This window comes from Schistocerca cancellata, chromosome 3 (assembly GCF_023864275.1).
Source record: "Schistocerca cancellata isolate TAMUIC-IGC-003103 chromosome 3, iqSchCanc2.1, whole genome shotgun sequence".
Lineage (NCBI taxonomy): Eukaryota > Metazoa > Arthropoda > Insecta > Orthoptera > Acrididae > Schistocerca > Schistocerca cancellata.
The window spans coordinates 40840336-40861938 of NC_064628.1; the positions used below are offsets into that span (position 1 = coordinate 40840336).

Consider the following 21603-nt stretch of genomic DNA (forward strand, 5'->3'; position numbering starts at 1 on the left):
AATTACACTTAAAGTTTTCATGAATTAGTCTTAAAAGAACCAAAGATTGTCTCATATTAGGTTGTTCATTTTGTTGTACTAAATGTGGTAACAATCTGCATACTTTTCTGTTTCTTTGCTGTATTATTCCTGAAGCCTTATCAGTTATGCCATTTCGATTTTGTATGTGATATCTAGATTTTTATTTATTTTTTCCTAGTGACTTATTTGACTTGGTACATTCCTTTCACTTCATTTTTATCGCATATCCTCCATGTTTTCAAGTACAAGCTAACATGTGTTCATAAGCCTAATCTTTGAAACTTTCTTCAATAGGTATCTTGGGACTTATAACTAAAGAATAAATACCAGGGTCAATTAGAAATTTTGTATGGGTATAAACGTCTCAGACTGCACGATTTTGGTTCTTCTGAAATTTTAATAACGTTTACGATATTGTTGTTTCATATCGTCATTAATTGCTATCCAAGGGAATTCACCTCCTAAAATATCAGAGACTTGTTTTCCTTAAGGGTACAGGGTACTTATAAATGGTGGAAAAATCGGAATTTTTTATAACTTTATTAAATTCTATAGTCTTTCCTGATTACATTGATACATACATTACAGGGTTAAAATGAAAAATGACCAATATATATCAAATTTTAAAGTTATGGTCATGTACGCCACCATGCCCCCTTTATTTCTGTTACAGAAACAAGAATTATTTAGAGAAGAGCTGTTAACTTCCCATTTCCAGCTGTTATACATATGATACATTGTATATGTTGGTAACAGCACAGCTTTCTAGTGTCTGTAAATGATTATCTTTGCTAATAATTACTTTTGTTTCACTGCAGCAGTTTATTCATGTGTTACTGAATGATTGTCGCCAAAGTGCTACATATATTTGTGGAAATACATATCCTTTAGTGTGCAATAAATACCAACTACATCACGAATCAACAAATACAATAAAAGGAAATTCCATGGTAACCAGTTCACAAGCAATGCAAGCCACAGTGTTGAAAATAACCTATGTGTCAGTTCTACAGGGCAGAAATTCCACATGGGACACCTCCTGGTGATTCAAATTTTTGTTTAACAATAATGCTGTTTGTTGTTGTTGTTGTTGTGTAGGTAAAAGAAGTGGTGAAATGTAAACAAAGTGATGGTGCAGGCTGTCTGGAAGTAACTGAACAACAAAGTAGCAGTAAGGGCTTAGTGTCAAAATTAGTTGTTCTGTGTAGATCCTGTAATAAATCTACCTTGATTGATATGATGTGAATTTGGAGTTAGTGTATGCAATGCATACAATAGGAAAAGGAAAAAAATGCTGTTCAAACAGTTTGTGGTTTGATGGTCCTTCCTCCTCCTCCTAGTAGGTTTAGCAATCACATAAAAATACTTTTAGGTGCCTTGACGGAATGTTCCACAGACCACTGCTGAAGGCAGTACACACCACCATTATGCTGTGCCCAACATGTGCACCAGTCTGTCGATACAGCCATCAAGCTTCCCACAGACCCAAAATGCGACCTCATTATAATGACTTAAGGTGTTCAACAGGAGTATTTACTCTTCTGTGGAACGTGGTAGTACCCTATCATGAATGTTGGATACACTGTAGGTCTCCCTCCTAAGCACAGTTACTGTCTATAGAGTGAAAACAGATGACACCAAGGCAGGCTGCTGATCGGTATCTGGTCGCTGATGACCATGACAAACTAACCACTAACACTACAACGCAACAGAATGCTGATACTATACTCTAATACTAACTAGCTATTAAAATTTTATGACGTCTTGAGAAGTATGATGTAATAAGTTTTGTAATTGCATATAAAATCCTTGTCTGGTGTAAGAGGAGTCCTGAAGACATTAATCTGACCAGTTTAGATCAATAAATAAAACATAACAACAAATGAAATATACAGGCACTAACATATACATAGAAATAGTTATGTAATATACGTACTGTCTCTACTATAAAGAACCATATCTAGCAGTGCCAACCTTCTATGGAGAGGCACTGTGAGCTGAATCAGTAAGTGATCTAAGAGCATAGAGAACAGATAGCTCGTGAGTCACTTAGCGATCCACTCCCTGTAAGTGCTGGTGAGTGCTGACTTGTTGGGAGATAAATGATTGCAGGGCCATTTTGCGATCTGCGGTGAGTGGGGGTGAGCAGTGAGTCATTGGGTGGGATGTGACCCTTAGTTGCTTTGGGATTTTCTCCATGCCAAGCAGTGCGAAGCAGTGACTGTTCAGATGGAAGTGACTCTGACTCACTTTCTGATCCACCCTATGTGACAGTGGGGAGCAGTGAGCTCTTGGGAGGGAAGTGACTCCTTAGTTGCTTTACAATGCACTCTCTGTGAGTGATGGGAAGCTGTTACCTGTTGGGATGGAAGTGACTACTGAGTCACTTGACGATGCAGTCTGTGTGAGCTGTGGGGAGCAGTGAGCAATTGGGCAGAAAGTGACCCTGTGTCAATTTGCGACCCACTCTATCAAGGCATTGGGGAGTGGTGAACTCTTGGGACGGAGGTGACACAGATTCACTTTGATATTCTCTATATGTGAGTGGTTGCTGATACAACACATGTGACTCATGCAAGATTTTCGATGTTCTCTCGCTTTCTTCACTCAAATACTTAGTACTATAGAAAAATTGAGTAGGTCTTTCTTGTTGGAAATTTAATGTAGTTTAGTTCTGGATGGGGAAAGGTCTTCCCTAGAAACCGCCGTTTCGAGTTATTCAGGAAGAATAAAAAACTGTGACCATCAAACACAACCTTATCCACGCACTAACAGCCCCATTGGACAAGATTTCTATTGCATTGTTTATGGCAGTCCAACCAACCACTCTACATAAATGTGCGACTACACGAATTATTTTTCATATTCGATTTTTTCTGGTTTTCACTGACTGCACTATTACACCACAAGCTTAGTCAACTATCTTGTTTGTAGTATTAATCTAAATTTTCCCATAAGGGCAATAAAAGAAAAAGAGTTTTGTAAACGTTATTCAAAACCTTATTACATTCACAGTTTGATCTAAACTTAAGTCTATCAATCAAAATAGTTTTGTAGTAAAAAGCCAACGGAAACATGACGATTTAATTGTTAATTATATGTTGTTAAAGTGGGATGTAAAATTTGTATGAACATCGATTTTACAATTTCAATGTGCATGACTAAACCTGAGACGCAACGTACAACTCAATGAATACTAAAAAATGGCGAATACGGGAAATAAGTGTGCGATGGGGGTGTGTTTGGATGTCACTTTTGTACATTTTTCTTGAATAATTCGAAAAACGGGCCCACAAGCGACAACGTATTGTAGTATGAAGTTAAGCAACATTACATTTCCTACAAAGAAGATTATGGTTATTTTTTCTATAGGACTAATAGTTTGCACAAAGAGAGTGAGAGACAATCGGAAATCTTGGAGATCCATGTGATCTGTACCTGAGGTAACTTTTGTAGGCCAGCATGATCTAGTTTCCTTATTTGATCGTCCACAATTTCGATATATCACATTTTTCGTCTTTGACTTCCTGTACATCAGTGTGGTATATTGTAAACAATCATCGCTTGCATCCTGTAAAAAAAGTGTTTTCTGTGTAAATGCAGCATTCTAGAGAACTGATCCCCCTTCATGTTCTATTCCTTTCATAGCTGAAGGAAGCTGCACACATTGGTAAGACATGAACATCCATGTATGCAGTTGGTCTCTAACCCATTAGAAGGATCTGGCTCTTTGAATCTATTCAGTACCAAATCGCCCATCTCTAGTAGAGACAGGTTGCTACCAACAGCCACCAGGGCACATCTGATGCTGTACCATCACTAATGAAACTCAACTTTCACATCTGTAAGTTCTAGCGAATGGAAGTAGGAATTGCACAGCTACCAGTGGAGTGGTATATATTAAGATTTGTGAGAAACAGGAAAGGAAGACAAATTGATCATGGGACAACTATAATGGAAGATGTAATTACAATCATGATGTGATGCAGAACAGATAGCCAGGCAATTGATCGATGCATCACCAATGAATATTCTTTATTGAATTATGAGAAATAAGATATGATCAAGATAGCAATATAATAGAAGTTTGACAGATCACGCTAGAAAATATGCAACATATAGTTGAAGACTATTTAAGAGCTTAGGAAAGCTGTAACTAGCACTGGTTGTGACATGGGTGACTATAATGATGTGTTGGATGATGATGATGATGATGATGATGATGATGATGATCTATAAAATACCAAAATAGTGGTAATAGGATTATGCTGATGGAACGTTTTACTTGACAACTGATTAGATTTAGTAATCAGGGAGGATATCTAGCCCTATGATACTGGAATTAGGAGATATTTTTGAGAAATTTAGCATTCATCAGAAATCCACTTTTATACGAAACTGAATGAACTTGAAGCGATGAATTAATATTAGAAACACGACAAAATTATGTGCAAAAAAACTGATGTTCTGTTATGAACATATTTGTTTCAAAAATTTATAAAAATTTTAATGCAAAAAGGTGGGTTGGATCTAATACAGTATATAGATTGTCATAGGATGCTGTATTAAATAGGCCAGTTGCTCGCATTATTTTACCATTACACATAATACAACTAGTATAGAACTATTGTTGTTGAAACTACAAGTTTAACATCCAACTTGCTCCTATAGCACAGAAGCTTGCAAGACAGGAAGGTGAGCCAGACTTGGATTGAATCCCCGGTGATGGATTAATGACTGTGGTTGATGCCCCAGCCAATTGACTGTGGTATTTAAACATGTTTGTTTGGGCTAATATTGGGCTTGTTCCCACATCTTGCCTTAGAATACACAATGCACAAATAGTTGAAATACAATCACACAAAGGAGAAAGTCTCCACGATTCACACAGGCAGGTGATGCACACGACTTCATCCCCTTAGGTAAATGACAGTTGTGGCTAAAGGGGACTCACGCAGCTGCAACATTAAATAATATAAATTTTCCAAAAACTGAATACAGAGGAGGCCACAAATGGACGAAGTAAACACTTATGAAAATAAGAAGATGAACTGATTGTAAACTGGATTTTCCAACTGGCTTAAAGCTAAATAAAATGATGCTATAATGTTTGAAAGCTTTGAAGTAGATCTGTACATATAAGAGGTGAAACTATATGAGATGACTGTCTCACCTGAATATGAATTTATAGAAGAACAGAAAACCGTAATTTTAGGTGAAAATAGCTTGATTAATGTTATGGATAAACAACTTTTAATCTAAGTACTTTATTCCTGATAATATGTGATAGTTGTCAAAGTCTTTCACAAGATTTAGTTCTACGGTTAATCATTAAGGATGGAATGCAAGCCAGTCTCCTATAAGTTCGGTTTAGTGTCTGCTTTTTAATTCTCGAAATCAACCATCCAAGCACAGTTGTCACTTGCCATGATGAAACTTTTTTCACTTTTTTGATTGATTTTAGATAATTTTGAAATTTTTAAAAAGTCTGCCAATTGTTCTCCATCACCTACTTCTGAAAAGACTTTAAACTATGGTTTTCCCTATATTCTAAGCATGTCATCAGAGTTCAACCAACATTTAAACCATTGTGAAAAATGAAAATAAATGTGTTACTTATATGTGATTAGGAAATTCCAGATCGATGACGAATTTTACTGCCGAAAACTACAGTAAATCGTATGTGTTCTTTTGGTGTGTCTGATACTTGGATACCAATCTTCATCACTATTCTTACCATTTTATACAAGATTGTGATGAAATTTAGATGATTAGTATGTACTATTCCAGCTGTTTTATCACCAGTTGGTTTGTGTATAAGTATTGGCAGCTAAACTCTTTTCTATATGGTTATAACTCAATTGAAAATATAACCATTATCAACCACTCCATAGATTTAATCCATGTTTTATTAGGTATGCTCTCATCTAACTTTTGTGAAATTTATTAACTGTGCCTCAACTTATTAGACCAATTTTGAAGTTAGGAGGTTACACTTAATCCATGTCCAGCATAAATTCAAGCTTTGTAGTTTCATCCTGTTTCATACAGCTGTAGTATTTCTACTCCAATATAACTAACTGCCCCCCCATGACCATGGACCTTGCCGTTGGTGGGGAGGCTTGCATGCTTCAGCGATACAGATGGCCGGACTGTAGGTGCAGCCACAATGGAGGGGTATCTGTTGAGAGGCCAGACAAACGTGTAGTTCCTGAAGAGGGGCAGCAGCCTTTTCAGTAGTTGCAGGGGCAACAGTCTGGATGACTGACTGATCTGGCCTTGTAACATTAACCAAACCAGACTTGCTGTGCTGGTACCGCGAACGGCTGAAAGCAAGGGGAAACTATGGCCGTAATTTTTCCCGAGGGCATGCAGCTTTACTGTATGATTAAATGATGATGGCGTCCTATTGGGTAAAATATTCCAGAGGTAAAATAGTCCCCCATTCGGATCTCCGGGCAGGGACTACTCAAAAGGAAGTCGTTATCAGGACAAATAAAACTGGCCTTCTATGGATCGGAGCGTGGAATGTCAGATCCCTTAATCGGGCAGACAGGATAGAAAATTTAAAAAGGGAAACGGATAGGTTAAAGTTAGATATAGTGGGAATTAGTGAAGTTTGGTGGCAGGATGAACAAGACTTTTGGTCAGGTGAATACAGGGTTATAAATACAAAATCAAATAGAGGTAATGCAGGAGTAGGTTTAATAATGAATAAAAAAAATAGGAGTGCAGATAAGCTACAACAAACAGCATAGTCAACGCATTATTGTGGCCAAGATAGGCATGACGCCCATGCCTACTACAGTAGTACAAGTTTATATGCCAACTAGCTCTGCAGATCATGAAGAAATTGATGAAATGTGTGATGAGATAAAAGAAATTATTCAGGTAGTGAAGAGAGACGAAAATTTAATAGTCATGGGTGACTGGAATTCGAGAGTAGGAAAAGGGAGAGAAGGAAACATAGTAGGTGAATATGGATGGGGGGGGGGGGGGGAGGAAATGACAGAGGAAGCCGTCTGGTGGAATTTTGCACAGAGCATAACTTAATCATAGCTAACACTTGGTTCAAGAATCATAAAAGAAAGTTGTATACATGGAAGAATCCTGGAGGTACTAAAAGGTATCAGATAGATTATATAATGGTAAGACAGAGATTTAGGAACCAGGTATTAAATTGTAAGACATTTCTAGGGGCAGATGTTGACTCTGACCACAATCTATTGGTTATGAGCTGTAGATTAAAACTTAAGAAACTACAAAAAAGTGCTAATTTAAGGAGATGGGACCTGGATAAACTGACTAAGCCAGAGGTTGTAGAGAGTTTCAGAGAGATCATAAGGGAAGAATTGACAAGAATGAGGGAAAGAAATACAGTAGAAGAAGAATGGGTAGCTCTGAGGGATGAAGTAGTAAAGGCAGCAGACGATAAAGTAGGTAAAAAGACGAGGGCTAATAGAAATCCTTGGGTAACAGAAGAAATATTGAATTTAATTGATGAAAGGAGAAAATATAAAAATGCAGTAAATGATGCAGTCAAAAAGGTATACAAACGTCTCAAAAATGAGATCGACAGGAAGTGCAAAATGGCTAAGCAGGGATGGCTAGTGGACAAATGTAAGGATGTAGAGGCTTATCCCACTAGGGGTAAGATAGATACTGCCTACAGGAAAATTAAAGAGACCTTTGGAGGGAAGAGAACCACTTGTATGAATATCAAGAGCTCAGATGGCAACCCAGTTCTAAGCAAAGAAGGGAAAGCAGAAAGGTGGAAGGAGTATATAGAGGGTTTATACAAGGGCGATGTACTTTAGGACAATATTATGGAAATGGAAGAGGATGTAGATGAAGACGAAATGAGAGATAAGATACTGCATGAAGAGTATGACAGAGCACTGAAAGACCTGAGTCGAAACAAGGCCCCGGGAATAGACAACATTCAATTAGAACTACTGACACCCTTGGGAGAGCCAGTCATGGCAAAACTCTACCATCTGGTGAGCAAGATGTATGAGACAGGTGAAATACCCTCAGACTTCAAGAAGAATATTATAATTCCAATCCCTAAGAAAGCAGGTGTTGACAGATGTGAAAATTACCGAACTATCCGTTTAATAAGTCACAGCTGCAAAATACTAACGCGAATTCTTTACAGACGAATGGAAAAACTGGTAGAAGTGGACCTCAGGGAAGATCAGTTTGGATTCCATAGAAATGTTGGAACACGTGAGGCAATAATAACCATACGACTTATCTTAGAAGAAAGATTAAGAAAAGGCAAACCTACATCTCTAGCATTTGTACACTTAGAGAAAGCTTCTGACAATGTTAACTGGAATACTCTCTTTCAAATTCTGAAGGTGGCAGGGGTAAAATACATGGAGCAAAAGGCTATTTACAATTTGTACAGAAACCAGATGGCAGTTATTAGAGTCGAGGGGCAGGAAAGGGAAGCAGTGGTTGGGAAGGGAGTGAGACAGGGTTGCAGCGTCTCCCCAATGTTATTCAATCTGTATATTGAGCAAGCAGTAAAGAAAACAAAAGAAAAATTTGGAGTAGGTATTAAAATTCATGAAGAAGAAACAAAAACGTTGAGGTTCGCTGATGACATTGTAATTCTGTCAGAGACAGCAAAGGACTTGGAAGAGCAGTTGAATGGAATGGACAGTGTCTTGAAAGGAGGATATAAGATGAACATCAACAAAATGAAAACGAGGATAATGGAATGTAGTCAAATTAAATTGGGTGATGCTGAGTGAATTAGATTAGGAAATAAGACAATTAAAGTAGTAAAGGAGTTTTGCTATTTAGAGAGTAAAATTACTGATGATGGTCGAAGTAGAGAGGATATAAAATGTAGACTGGCAATGGCAAAGAAAGCGTTTCTGAAGAAGAGAAATTTGTTAACATAGAGTATAGTTTTAAATTCAGTAAGTCGTTTCTGAAAGTATTTGTATGGAGTGTAGCCATGTATGGAAGTGAAACATGGATGATAAATAGTTTGGACCAGAAGAGAATAGAAGCTTTCGAAATGTGGTGCTACAGAAGAATGCTGAAGATTAGATGGGTAGATCACATAACTAATAAGGAGGTACTGAATAGGATTGGGGGGAAGAGGAGTTTGTGGCACAACTTGACAAAAAGAAGGGACCGGTTGCTAGGACACGTTTTGAGGCATCAAGGGATCACAGATTTAGCATTGGAGGGCAGTGTGGAGTGTAAAAATCGCAGAGGGAGACCAAGAGATGAATACACTAAGCAGATTCAGAAGGATGTAGGTTTCAGTAAGTACTGGGAGATGAAGAAGCTTGCACAGGATAGAGTAGATTGGAGAGCTGCATCAAACCACTCTCAGGACTGAAGACCACAACAAGAACAAACAACATAGCTAACTGGCCTAAACTACTTAATTGACTTCACAACTGAGTTTCTACTTTTGTTCATAACACTATAACAACGGTACATGTAATGAAACCAATCACAGACAGTATTGTATTATTGTTAACTTTTATTGATATAACAGTCTCGTAAACTGACATACAGCTGGGAGAGCAGTGTGCTGACCACAGTCCCTTCCATATCCGCATCCTGTGATGCCTGTGGGTGAGGATGACACGGCGGCCAGCCGGTACCATTGGGTCTTCCAAGGCCTGTTCGGATGGAGTTTGGTTTAGTTTAATTTTTTTATTCATCTAAGACTATCGTCAGAACATAAATTGTTACATGCAATATATTTGTAACAAGTATATGAAATTAAGTGGTAGCTGTAATAATCATTTGCTTTTACAAACAGTCCCCAAATGTATCTCCAGTGCTCTTCAACATTACATGAATGATGTTGATGAAGTCCGTTGAGATAATGTAAAACGTTTTTGATATCAGGCTGGTGTATGGCAAATGAGGAAAAATTATGATTATTGGAAAGTTTCTAGAAAATGTTCTCATGTATATCCGATTCCATTCTTGAGCCACAGCTGGTTGTCACCTGGTGTTTGGTGTTGCTAGCTAGACAATAAATAAGGCCACAGAACTAATGTTCATTTTAGAATTCTGGTGACCACTCTCATGATTTCACTTAGTGGGATATCAAACTTGTTGTATGACTGCTTCTAACCAACACAGAAGCACAATATTAAACAAAAGAATTCACAATCGGTCGTATAGCTTGCATCTGTTCCCTAATTATCTATCTGATGTTATTTTTGTATTAATTTTTTTGTTTTCTTTAGTTATTTGCAGTTGTTTAGCATGAAGGTCGCAACAAATTGTGCTCTACCAAAATAAAGTTTTGTTTCAGCAACCTTTTCATTCAGCTGTAATATGCTGTTTTCTATTTTACTGTGATTGGAACAGTATATATATATTTAATAAATATATATATTTAATGAATCTAAATCCTGTGAGATGCCTTTTCTCCTCGTTTTTCCTTTTAAGCACTTTGAACAGCATACTGTTTATATCAGTTTTAGACGCAAAATGTTCAGCCCCACAGTATAGAACAAACCAAGTTTACACTAAAAAGTTCAGATTTTCTATCCTTTTTTGACTCATAGGGAGCAGAAGTGGCGTTTAGTGAAATAAAGAAAGTTGAATTGCCTATTTAACTAATTGTTACAAAAATGAGTAAATTTAATATGCCACATATTGTGTATCTTGTATTGGAAAAAGAATTAACAGCCACTAAAATCGTCAGTTTCTGATCATATAACATTGAAGAATATTTGCTTAAGGAATGGGATGCATTAAGTTTTTAGTTTTTAGTTTTTAGTTTTTTTTGTTTCCACCAAAAAGGTGTATTAGGACTTAAGAATCGTTTCGATAGCTTAACCTTCCATACAGTTCAAAGAAAGGTGAATGCAAGATTTTATGAAGAATGAGAAAGTTTATTTAATGAATGTGATACAAAAAGCAAGTGTTGTGTCACAAAAAGTAAAAAAGATCAAGCTACATGTTCCTTTAAATGCAACAATATGCAAAGTGTTTTCTTAACTGAAGGCACTGGCATATCTCATAAACTACACAACGGACCTTTAATGGTGGCTTTTTGTTGTTATTTATTATCGTTGGGTTTTGAAATTAGTATTCTGAATCAAATTAAAATTATCTTTAGCTATGTGGGTCTACAATTAAAGCAAGAAAATTACATACTAGAATAATTATGTAAAAATATTCTTAAATATCGAAATTTGAATGCAATTTGCCAGATAATACCACCATAATAATTAATTATCGATATTTTTTAGCTAGGCTCCTCTAACGGGATTGGGTCGTGATTTGCGCCTGAAAGTTACTGGACTTTGTTTTGTGAAAAGTGAAATTTTAGATGCAGGTTCTATTCTGGAAGCAAACCAAACGTATTACTCTGTTTGGTGGCGTTAATACACGATCATTAACTAACAGACACTCCCATATAAAGTAAGCCACATTTAGTTATCAAATTCATGAAAAAGCCTGAGGAAAAAAGGTATGATTAGTCGTAATAACAAACACAATGAAATTAAATAGTTATTATTAGGGAAAATCAGCACAAATAACAAAATCTTCACATAACATAGACCAAGCAATTATTTTATGACCGTACCAGACAATGACCGAAAAGGAAGAGTAAGAACAAAAAAATTGCGGGTCCTCGTTCGCTTAAATTACATAGGTAATCATATTACAGAGATATTAATTTCATCATAAACGCAGTGTCTATTGTCAGTGATAAAATAGTCTCAGCGCTACTGCGTGAAAATACACATTCAGGAAATCCACTAATACTTAGGGAAACTTTTCAGACAAAAAAAGTTATAACTCCAATTTGTTTCTCTCAGAGGGGGACGTCCAATTGATCCACCACTCCACCTCCTGCATGGATGATGGATGGACCCCTTTTTTTATTGCAGATTACTATCCTGTGGCAAAATCTACATACATTTTGTCTGAAGCATTTTTTTTTCGTTTCACCATGGATGGAGCTGTAATCGCAGGACTAGAAATGAGTACACAATCGTAATTTGCAACCTTCTACTCAATAACCCTTAACTATTCTGCAGCATGTGGGACACCTTGACCATTCTGCGAGGGCAGGGCAGGCCAGTATTTTATATCTTCTAATTGGAAACCCCATCCCAACGTTTTATTACTCGGACATACCGAACGAGGGAATACTCGACGCGACACTGTGGCTGTATAGTGAACTATGACGTATCATAACAGAAAGTACACTGCGACCAGAGCTCACGTAGGAATTTATATATGGTGCAGACATACAACAAACAGCAGCTTTAAGCATTACAATACTTGCGCAGAGCGACGGAAAACAGAAAAAATAACATGTGGAGTGTTTATTGCCTGCACACCTACCCATCATTTGAAGCACGGACGTGGAAATGGACGATGAATGTGCAGAAGAAAAAACCGCATTGATCCTGATTTACGGAGAATGTAGGATAAGTATTGAGGCCGCTGTTGCCTTGTGTGCTGGGCGATTCCCAGGGAAAGCTCGCTATCTTTCGTTCTTTTACAAGGTTATGAACGCCTTCATGTCTGCTGGCAGTGTACAGACCAGAAAAAGGAAACGAAGAAAACGTGCTACAGGAGAAGCTAATGAAATAGTTGCACTGGCGAGAGTGCACCACATCCCAGGGATAAGCGCCTGGCAATTACACCACGATTCCGATGTGCCCGTAGGTAGTATTGTCACAATACTGCATTGTTAAGAGTATCATCCACATCATACGATACTGTGTGAAGAACTTCGTGGCGCTGATTTCCATATCCAGATTGTGTTTTACGAATGGGCACGTCAACAAAATCAAACACCCCCACGTTCTTTGACGAGGCACTATTTTCCAACGAGTGTACATTCTTAAACCATGGTAAGGTTAACCGGTATAACATGCATTGCATGACAATGGTTAGGGCAAGTTGGCCATCAATGTCCTTGGTCTGTTAACGTGTGGTGTGGCATCATGGGTAACAAGCTCATTTGTCCTTATTTCTTCGACGACATGTTGAATGGATGCAAATGTAAAACGTTTTTGGAACAGGAACTACCGGTACTACTGCAGGATGTTGCTCTGAATGTTCGACATCGTATGTGGCTTCGTCATGACGACTGATCAGCACATTATGCAAATGTGGCACAGGCGGTATTAGACCGTATTGACTGTGGTCGGTGTATCCGCAGAGGTGGCCCTGTTAATTGGCGCACTAGGGCGCCGGATTTGACGTCGCTGGATTTTCCTCTGGGGGGGGGGGGGGGATAGTTGAAAGAAAGGTATACCAGCAAGTGCCAACAGGCCGTAAATGTATGGTCGACCGTATCAGAAACGCCTGTCCTGACATTCCTGCAGATATGCTTTTGTCCCGTGTGTTGTCGTAGGGAAAGCGGATCACTAAGTGTATTGAAGTTTGCAGTAGTACGTTTGAACACTTGCTCTAACTGGACAAGCAGAGTAGCGTTTGCCTTGAGCCACTGCCTCAGTGTCACTTCAAGTAGTCCCCTATTCGATATGTCGGAGAAATACGAAGTTGCTAGTTGGGTTTCCAATCAGAAGGTATGAAATAACAGTCTCTCCTTCCCCTGCAGCATGGAGATGGGGTTCCACATGCCACTGGATACTCAAGGGCCGTTGTGTAGCACGTCCAAAACTATGATTGTGTACTCATTTCTATTTCTCCGATTACAGTGCCATCTGTGGTGAAGTGAAGAAATTGCCTTATAATTGTAATCTGCAATAAAAAAAGGGGAGTTCTCATCGCAAATTCAAAGTTACCCCCTCCCCTCCCCACCACCCAGGCATTGGGTGGGGTGGTGGCTCGACTGTGATATCATTGGATGTCCCCCTTTGAGGCAAACAAAATCCGACGTATACCTATCGAGATATTTCAGTGTCTGCTGTTAAAACAAACACCCTATATACCTATATCTTTATGTATTTACTTTTGTATGGAAAACGAAACTTTCTCATAAATTCACAACACAGGTCAGTTACAAAAATCTTCTGAGAGACTAGATACACTGTAGGTGATAACCAGTAGCCCTATCGTTGATTTACTTCCAGCTCTTTACACAAGGTCATGACCCTCAAAAGGTCACACTAGCTGACCACTCATATTTCAATTTCCTGTTCTCATGGCTAGATTCCCTTTCTTAATCGTACTTCCATTCTATCTCACACTGCAGACGCATTTCAGATACACCCAGTCATCTGCAGGAATACAGAAGGTCATTCCAAATAACCCCCAAAATTTACAACCTCCCTCTAACGCACTCCTTCTTCCATTCCACACCCACAAAACATTTTCGTCTCCACACCCTACTCTCAACTCCCCTTTGAAGTACTACTATTTCTCCCTGATATCAAACCCATTGCTGATCGTAAGACATCAGAAAATCTCCTCCACTCTACGTACAGTAACACAAATATTATCATCTTCCGTGGAAACACAACACAGCATAATCGTCGTACAGGCTTACACCTGTTTAATATCACCTGGCTTTTGTTGCAACTTTTAACCATCTTAATAAAAAAAAATTGATTTTACATAAAGCTGCTCCGCCTCCAAAAGAGAGAATGACGAGGAAGTAAGGGAAGAAAATAATAAACTCTCGAATTGTAAAAGTCTGTAGCGACGCTGCCGCGCGCTAATTCAAGCTCGCCGGTGTGGGGGGGGGGGGGGGGGGGGGGCGTGTGTCAGTGCAGTGCTGTGCGGTCGTAATTCCTGTACACGACGTCTGTGTAGTTCCGCGCCCAACCTCTAGAGGCGCTATGTTTTCTAGCTTTTATACAAGTTCTGTTTATTATTGTTGTTATTATTCCTTGTTTTTTGAGTTTATTGGTAGTTCCGTGCCTCCTGGCTTGTTTGGACGAGTACTGTTTTCTCTCCAATAACTACGGAAGTTTTCCCAGGATTAAGGATCCTTCTGTAGAGGCCGGAAGCAAATTTTGTAACTCCGATCTGTCCATGCACGCCGGGCGTCGTCAGATACGCGCTCGCAATAAAGTTATTGTTGTTGAACTGAAGGTCTTTATTCTTCTGAATCGCGTTAGCAAAGGTCGGACAGCCACCAGTTTAGCTGAACCCGACAAGTCATATGAAGATAGCTGTTCTTGTTAGCTGATGTGTCGTGGCAAGACATGTGGCTGCAGTTCCAAAACTGCGTACAATATTCTGTTTTGTAGATGAATAGATTACTTGTTGCAGAATTTAGATACAAATTAGTGCGTAATTAAATAGAAAAATTATTTACGGGTGTCTTTGGTGCATCAGGTCAGTTACTTACTTGACTATGATTTCTTGTTTGCACAGGTTTTACGCCGGTCCTAAGCTGATCATTGTGGTAACGCAGCCAGATGACGTGCAAAAGCTAATGGCGACCAGAAAACCACGAGAACGAGATCCATACTTCACGTACCTCTTAAGTACATTCCTAGGCAACGGGATATTGGTCAACAAAGGCGAGGTCTGGAAAAATCACCGAAAGGTCATCGAACCAGCTTTTCATTCAGAGGTAAGTCAAACGAAGCAAGCGATTCTTGTACCTTAACTTCTTACAGAATACAACCAACATATGCGATTTGTTGCACATACAAGAAACTGAGACGTGCGGAGGCTGTTGTTTAAGAGGACAGAAGATACAAAATGGACCTAATGTGAATTATAGACTTCTATCAGTGTTGGATAGTCACCACGGAACTGTTTGTAACAAAATAAACATAATTTTTTTTTCAGGATTGACATGTTACATGAATGCTGCCAAAATCATTTCTAATTATCATAATTATCTTGTCATTACATACATGAAATTAAAAACCAGTGCATAAAATACAAGAATGGCATAGTAGGAATGCTATGAGACTTCTGGGTCACTTTGTCTACATATGTGACCTCAAGTGAGCAAGTCAGTACCCTAGTGATGACGTCACAAGCAACGAGCCTTATCTATAATATCATTGTGACGTCATAAACCACTATCTTTTCCAATGATATCACCAAGGTGGCACATGGCAGTAAATTTCAAAATTGAAGATGACAAATGGCAAGTAAATTAAAAAATAAAAATGGGCAGGAAACTTGAAAATTAAGGACAGCGGATGATGGTAAATTTAAAAAATCAAATGGAGCTCATAGGAAAAATTTGTCATCTATTCATTGTGCAGTACACACATTTCTTGCCAAAACCCACCATATACCCATTAACAAAAGTATCTACCGTAATTTCCCATAGGCCGTTTTATGAAGAAATTTCATAAGCATTCACACAACATACTCACGCAAAGTACTTTAGAGAATGCTCAAGTGTATCTGAATGTTCTGGATCTTCTTTTTTCCATACTCAAAAGTATTTACCCAAAAGGAAGAATAAACGTAATGTGTTAAACGTGCAGCATTTCAAAGTACTTTACAGAAAGCCCAAATGCATCCAAACGCTCTGAAATTCGTTTTTCAGTGTGTTCATAAGTATTTGTCCAAAAATTACGTAAAGCAGCACCTGAATACATGCAAAGCTTGATTTCTTTACCATATATGAGGTAGGATACAACGGAGCCTGACTACTAGTTATCCTCCACACCTAAACTTTTCTATGATGTTTGTCAAGCGTCACAAGGCAGGCACGCACTAGCAAGACCTGATTATTGATTGAGAGTTTTGCTTAATCCAACCAGATTTTTATTCCTGACATCCAATGCGTTTGGCTTGTGACTCAGTGTAATTTGACACACTTGCCACCCTGCAAAATATATGTGGGTACTAGTGCTGACCTATCTTACAGATTAAAGTACACATGTCTACGATGCCTCAATAAACCATGTTATTCCCACATCTAAATACATCAGAAACGTCGCCAGATATTTGGTCAGTTCATCATTGTATGAGTTAATGGCCTTGTGTATTGGCCTTCATTGGAGATTTTGTGAAGTCCACACAGGCGAGATGACATCGTTAACGACCTGAAATACGGATGCTTCTTCTCTTCCTCTGGTAGATCTCTGCTCTTAAGCAGAAATGCCGTTTTCTTGGCCATCGTCAGGATTATATCTTTCTGCTGGGTCCTGTAGCAGTGAGCCAGTTCTATACTGCTAGCCGTCGGTTTGCATCACCACCGTTGAATTCCCTTTGTCAGCATTGTCTTCCACTAGACGGAGAGGGTCCCCTTCCGCCGCAGTCACGTTTGTTTTTGGAAGTCGGAACTTGTCGATGAACGTGCAGGTTTCCCATCTGACATCCTCTGCTTGTTCCTTTGTCAAACTTGGAAATGTTTCTTCCATGCCACTAACACTGCTTCGTTTCGGTATGTTCCTCGTGATGGATGCGAAGTTCAGCCCTTTTCCGAGGGCTGAAGAGTTGTAGCTGAGTCCAGTAATTTCCCTGTCAAATCAACAATATCTCTAGTGTTATTAGCCTCCTCGCTAATCGCCAGAGCTGCCAATGATCTGTCAGATTTGTCGCGTCATTTCTGAACCTCGCTATCGGCGTAAAAGCTACAGTCCGCCCACTCCCAAGAGTGTGCTGATAGTGCTCGTGCAGTACTAAGATGGCGTGAGAGCAGGGTTCAAACATTGTCGTTCAACTCTTTCCATGTAAAGAGAATGTGTACCCTCACTATGACCACGGTTTCTCGTTGTACAATACACTCAGGCTTCTTCGATTTCCCTGGGAATCGTAGTTTCGCAAATTGTGGTAGGATATTCTCACATCGCCACTGTTGAAAGAAACCTGATGCTCCGAGAGTTCCGCTTTGCTGGTGAGTTCTGTCTGCATCTGAAGCTCCAGAGCATGTGCTTGATGTAGATGACACGTGTGAGTAAATGTATAGTTTTCATTTTTCAGGCGTATACTTTTAATCAAGTGCTCTGGGGTTTCGAGCCAGGTGGCTGTCCCCAGCTTAGGCTTGTAATTCTGCGCTAGCGGCAATACAACGAGAACCTGCCCAGTACAGCCAGCACGCAGGACGCAACCAGAATGCCAAGACACAGTCGAGGACTGCTTCCGGAGCTTCCGCAGCCCCCCCAGAACTACAAACTCACCCACTACCCGCCCATCGACCGGCCAGTATCCAGCTGCCCAACGATATGTGGAGGGGGGCGCACTGCTAGTTCAAATATTATGACATGTCGCAGTAATTAAACACTGCCATCTGTCTGGAAACCAGACAGTTTTCCATCAATAGCATGCGGCAGCGAAGTTTACATTCATGCAGTTCCCAGTTATGTTGAAGGAAGTAGCGACTGTCTGTTGGAGGACATTCCATATAACAAGCCTTTCTACGAAAATATACTTGGACTCAAAGCATTAAGTGCGTTATTCATACAACTTATTTCTTGTTATTATCTGCATTGAAACACATAACAGCTTTCATGTGTCTGTGTGTGTGTGTGTGTGTGTGTGTGTGATAGATATAAAACTCAGTGTTGCCAACTACTCCACATGTAATTAATTTGAATGTAAATAGCACGTAACTAATTATGAACAGTTTTAGACGTAAAACCCAGCCGTCAGCCGGCCGCCGCAGAGACTAAGTCGCTGACGTTCACTTACTGTGGCCAACATAACCGGCGACATCTCAGAATTTTAAGTCCGTACACATGCACGATCTGGCAACATTGTAGGATGCAGAAGTATGTGGAGAAAGTGCTGTAATTCTCCGCAGGGCAAAACTGCGTAGTCTACTGGTAACGTCACGCAGTGTACATGTAAAGTCGCAAGTTGGAAACCCTGTGCAGCCTTAGTCTTTTCAAAACGTATGGATTTTGCTTCTTGGAACTTAAAAATGTCGTTCAAGAATTGTAAAATGGAGTCGCAAGTCGAAAAAATCTAACATTTGAGACATAATACCTGCTATAGGTCTGAAACAGGCGTGATGACAACGGTGCCTGCTCAGAACCTCTATATTGTGTGTGGGGTGAGTGCTTTTGGGAAAACACGTAGAAAAATATTTTATTGTTGTAAGTGAGATCGTTCTGGCATTGGATGTTTTTCCACATTTAGGAAGTCTCGATAACAGTTATACACTCCTGGAAATGGAAAAAAGAACACATTGACACCGGTGTGTCAGATCCACCATACTTGCTCCGGAAACTGCGAAAGGGCTGTACAAACAATGATCACACGCACGGCACAGCGGACACACCGGGAACCGCGGTGTTGGCCGTCGAATGGCGCTAGCTGCGCAGCATTTGTGCACCGCCGCCGTCAGTGTCAGCCAGTTTGCCGTGGCATACGGAGCTCCATCGCAGTCTTTAACACTGGTAGCATGCCGCGACAGCGTGGACGTGAACCGTATGTGCAGTTGACGGACTTTGAGCGAGGGCGTATAGTGGGCATGCGGGAGGCCGGGTGGACGTACCGCCGAATTGCTCAACACGTGGGGCGTGAGGTCTCCACAGTACATCGATGTAGTCGCCAGTGGTCGGCGGAAGGTGCACGTGCCCATCGACCTGGGACCGGACCGCAGCGACGCACGGATGCACGCCAAGACCGTAGGATCCTACGCAGTGCCATAGGGGACCGCACCGCCACTTCCCAGCAAATTAGGGACACTGTTGCTCCTGAGGTATCGGCGAGGACCATTCGCAAGCGTCTCCATGAAGCTGGGCTACGGTCCCGCACACCGTTAGGCCGTCTTCCGCTCACGCCCCAGCATCGTGCAGCCCGCCTCCAGTGGTGTCGCGACAGGCGTGAATGGAGGGACGAATGGAGACGTGTCGTCTTCAGCAATGAGAGTCGCTTCTGCCTTGGTGCCAATAATGGTCGTATGCGTGTTTGGCGCCGTGCAGGTGAGCGCCACAATCAGGACTGCATACGACCGAGGCACACAGGGCCAACACCCGGCATCATGGTGTGGGAGGCGATCTCCTACACTGGCCGTACACCACTGGTGATCGTCGAGGGGACACTGAATAGTGCACGGTACATCCAAACCGTCATCGAACCCATCGTTCTACCATTCCTAGACCGGCAGGGAACTTGCTGTTCCAACAGAACAATGCACGTCCTCATGTATCCCGTGCCACCCAACGTGCTCTAGAAGGTGTAAAACAACTACCCTGGCCAGCAAGATCTCCGGATCTGTCCCCCATTGAGCATGTTTGGGACTGGATGAAGCGTCGTCTCACGCGGTCTGCACGTCCAGCACGAACGCTGGTCCAACTGAGGCGCCAGGTGGAAATGGCATGGCAAGCCGTTCCACAGGACTACATCCAGCATCTCTACGATCGTCTCCATGGGAGAATAGCAGCCTGCATTGCTGCGAAAGGTGGATATACACTGTACTAGTGCCGACATTGTGCATGCTCTGTTGCCTGTGTCTATGTGCCTGTGGTTCTGTCAGTGTGATCATGTGATGTATCTGACCCCAGGAATGTGTCAATAAAGTTTCCCCTTCCTGGGACAATGAATTCACGGTGTTCTTATTTCAATTTCCAGGAGTGTATATGTGATGGCCGGCCGAAGTGGCCGTGCGGTTAAAGGCGCTGCAGTCTGGAACCGCAAGACCACTACGGTCGCAGGTTCGAATCCTGCCTCGGGCATGGATGTTTGTGATGTCCTTAGGTTAGTTAGGTTTAACTAGTTCTAAGTTCTAGGGGACTAATGACCTCAGCAGTTGAGTCCCATAGTGCTCAGAGCCATTTTTGAGCCATATATGTGATGAACTGCCGGCCGCTGTGGTCGAGCGGTTCTAGGTGTTTCAGTCCGGAAACGCGCTGCTGCTACGGTCGCAAGTTCGAATTCTGCCTCGGGCGTAGATGTGTGTGATGTCCTTAGGTCAGTTAGGTTTAAGTAGTTCTAAGTCCAGGGCACTGACGGCCTCAGATGCTAAGTGCGATAGTGCTTAGAGCCACTTTAACCATTTTGTGGTGAACTACGACCATTTAAACGTCGTGCGACATCTGCATTCAATCAGGCAAGGTTCGGAAGTCTGGAGCAGCAGTACTGGATGCTCTAATTCAAAGCAACAAACGCCAAACCAATGAATATTGTTGCATTTTTGCTTGAACGTCATCAGTTCGCTCATAGAAAATACCTATTTAGTATTGTTACAAATATACGTTGTTGTTGTTGTGGTCTTCAGTCCTGAGACTGGTTTGATGCAGCTCTCCATGCTACTCTATCCTGTGCAAGCTTCTTCATCTCCCAATACCTACTGCAACCTACATCCTTCTGAATCTGCTTAGTGTATTCATCTCTTGGTCTCCCCCTACGATTTTTACCCTCCACGCTGCCCTCCAATATTAAATTGGTGATCCCTTGATGCCTCAGAACATGTCCTACCAACCGATCCCTTCCTCTGGTCAAGTTGTGCCACAAACTTCTCTTCTCCCCAATCCTATTCAATACGTCCTCATTAGTTATGTGACCTACCCATCTAATCTTCAGCATTCTTCTGTAGTACCACATTTCGAAAGCTTCTATTCTCTTCTTGTCCAAACTATTTACCGTCCATGTTTCACTTCCATACATGGCTACACTCCATACAAATACTTTCAGAAATGACTTCCTGACACTTAAATCTATACTCGATATTAACAAATTTCTCTTCTTCAGAAACGCTTTCCTTGCCATTGCCAGTCTACATTTTATATCCTC

General features: G+C 40.6%; 1 protein-coding gene across 2 annotated transcripts in view; it reads left to right on the plus strand.

The window, feature by feature from the left end:
• Positions 1-21603, plus strand: part of LOC126176870 (cytochrome P450 4C1-like) — a 155737-nt gene that overhangs the window by 28035 nt on the left and 106099 nt on the right. For both annotated transcript variants that reach the window (XM_049924063.1, XM_049924064.1), the window contains exon 2: positions 15325-15526. In XM_049924063.1, the coding sequence (XP_049780020.1) occupies positions 15325-15526 (202 nt within the window). The remainder of the gene's footprint in view (positions 1-15324; positions 15527-21603) is intronic.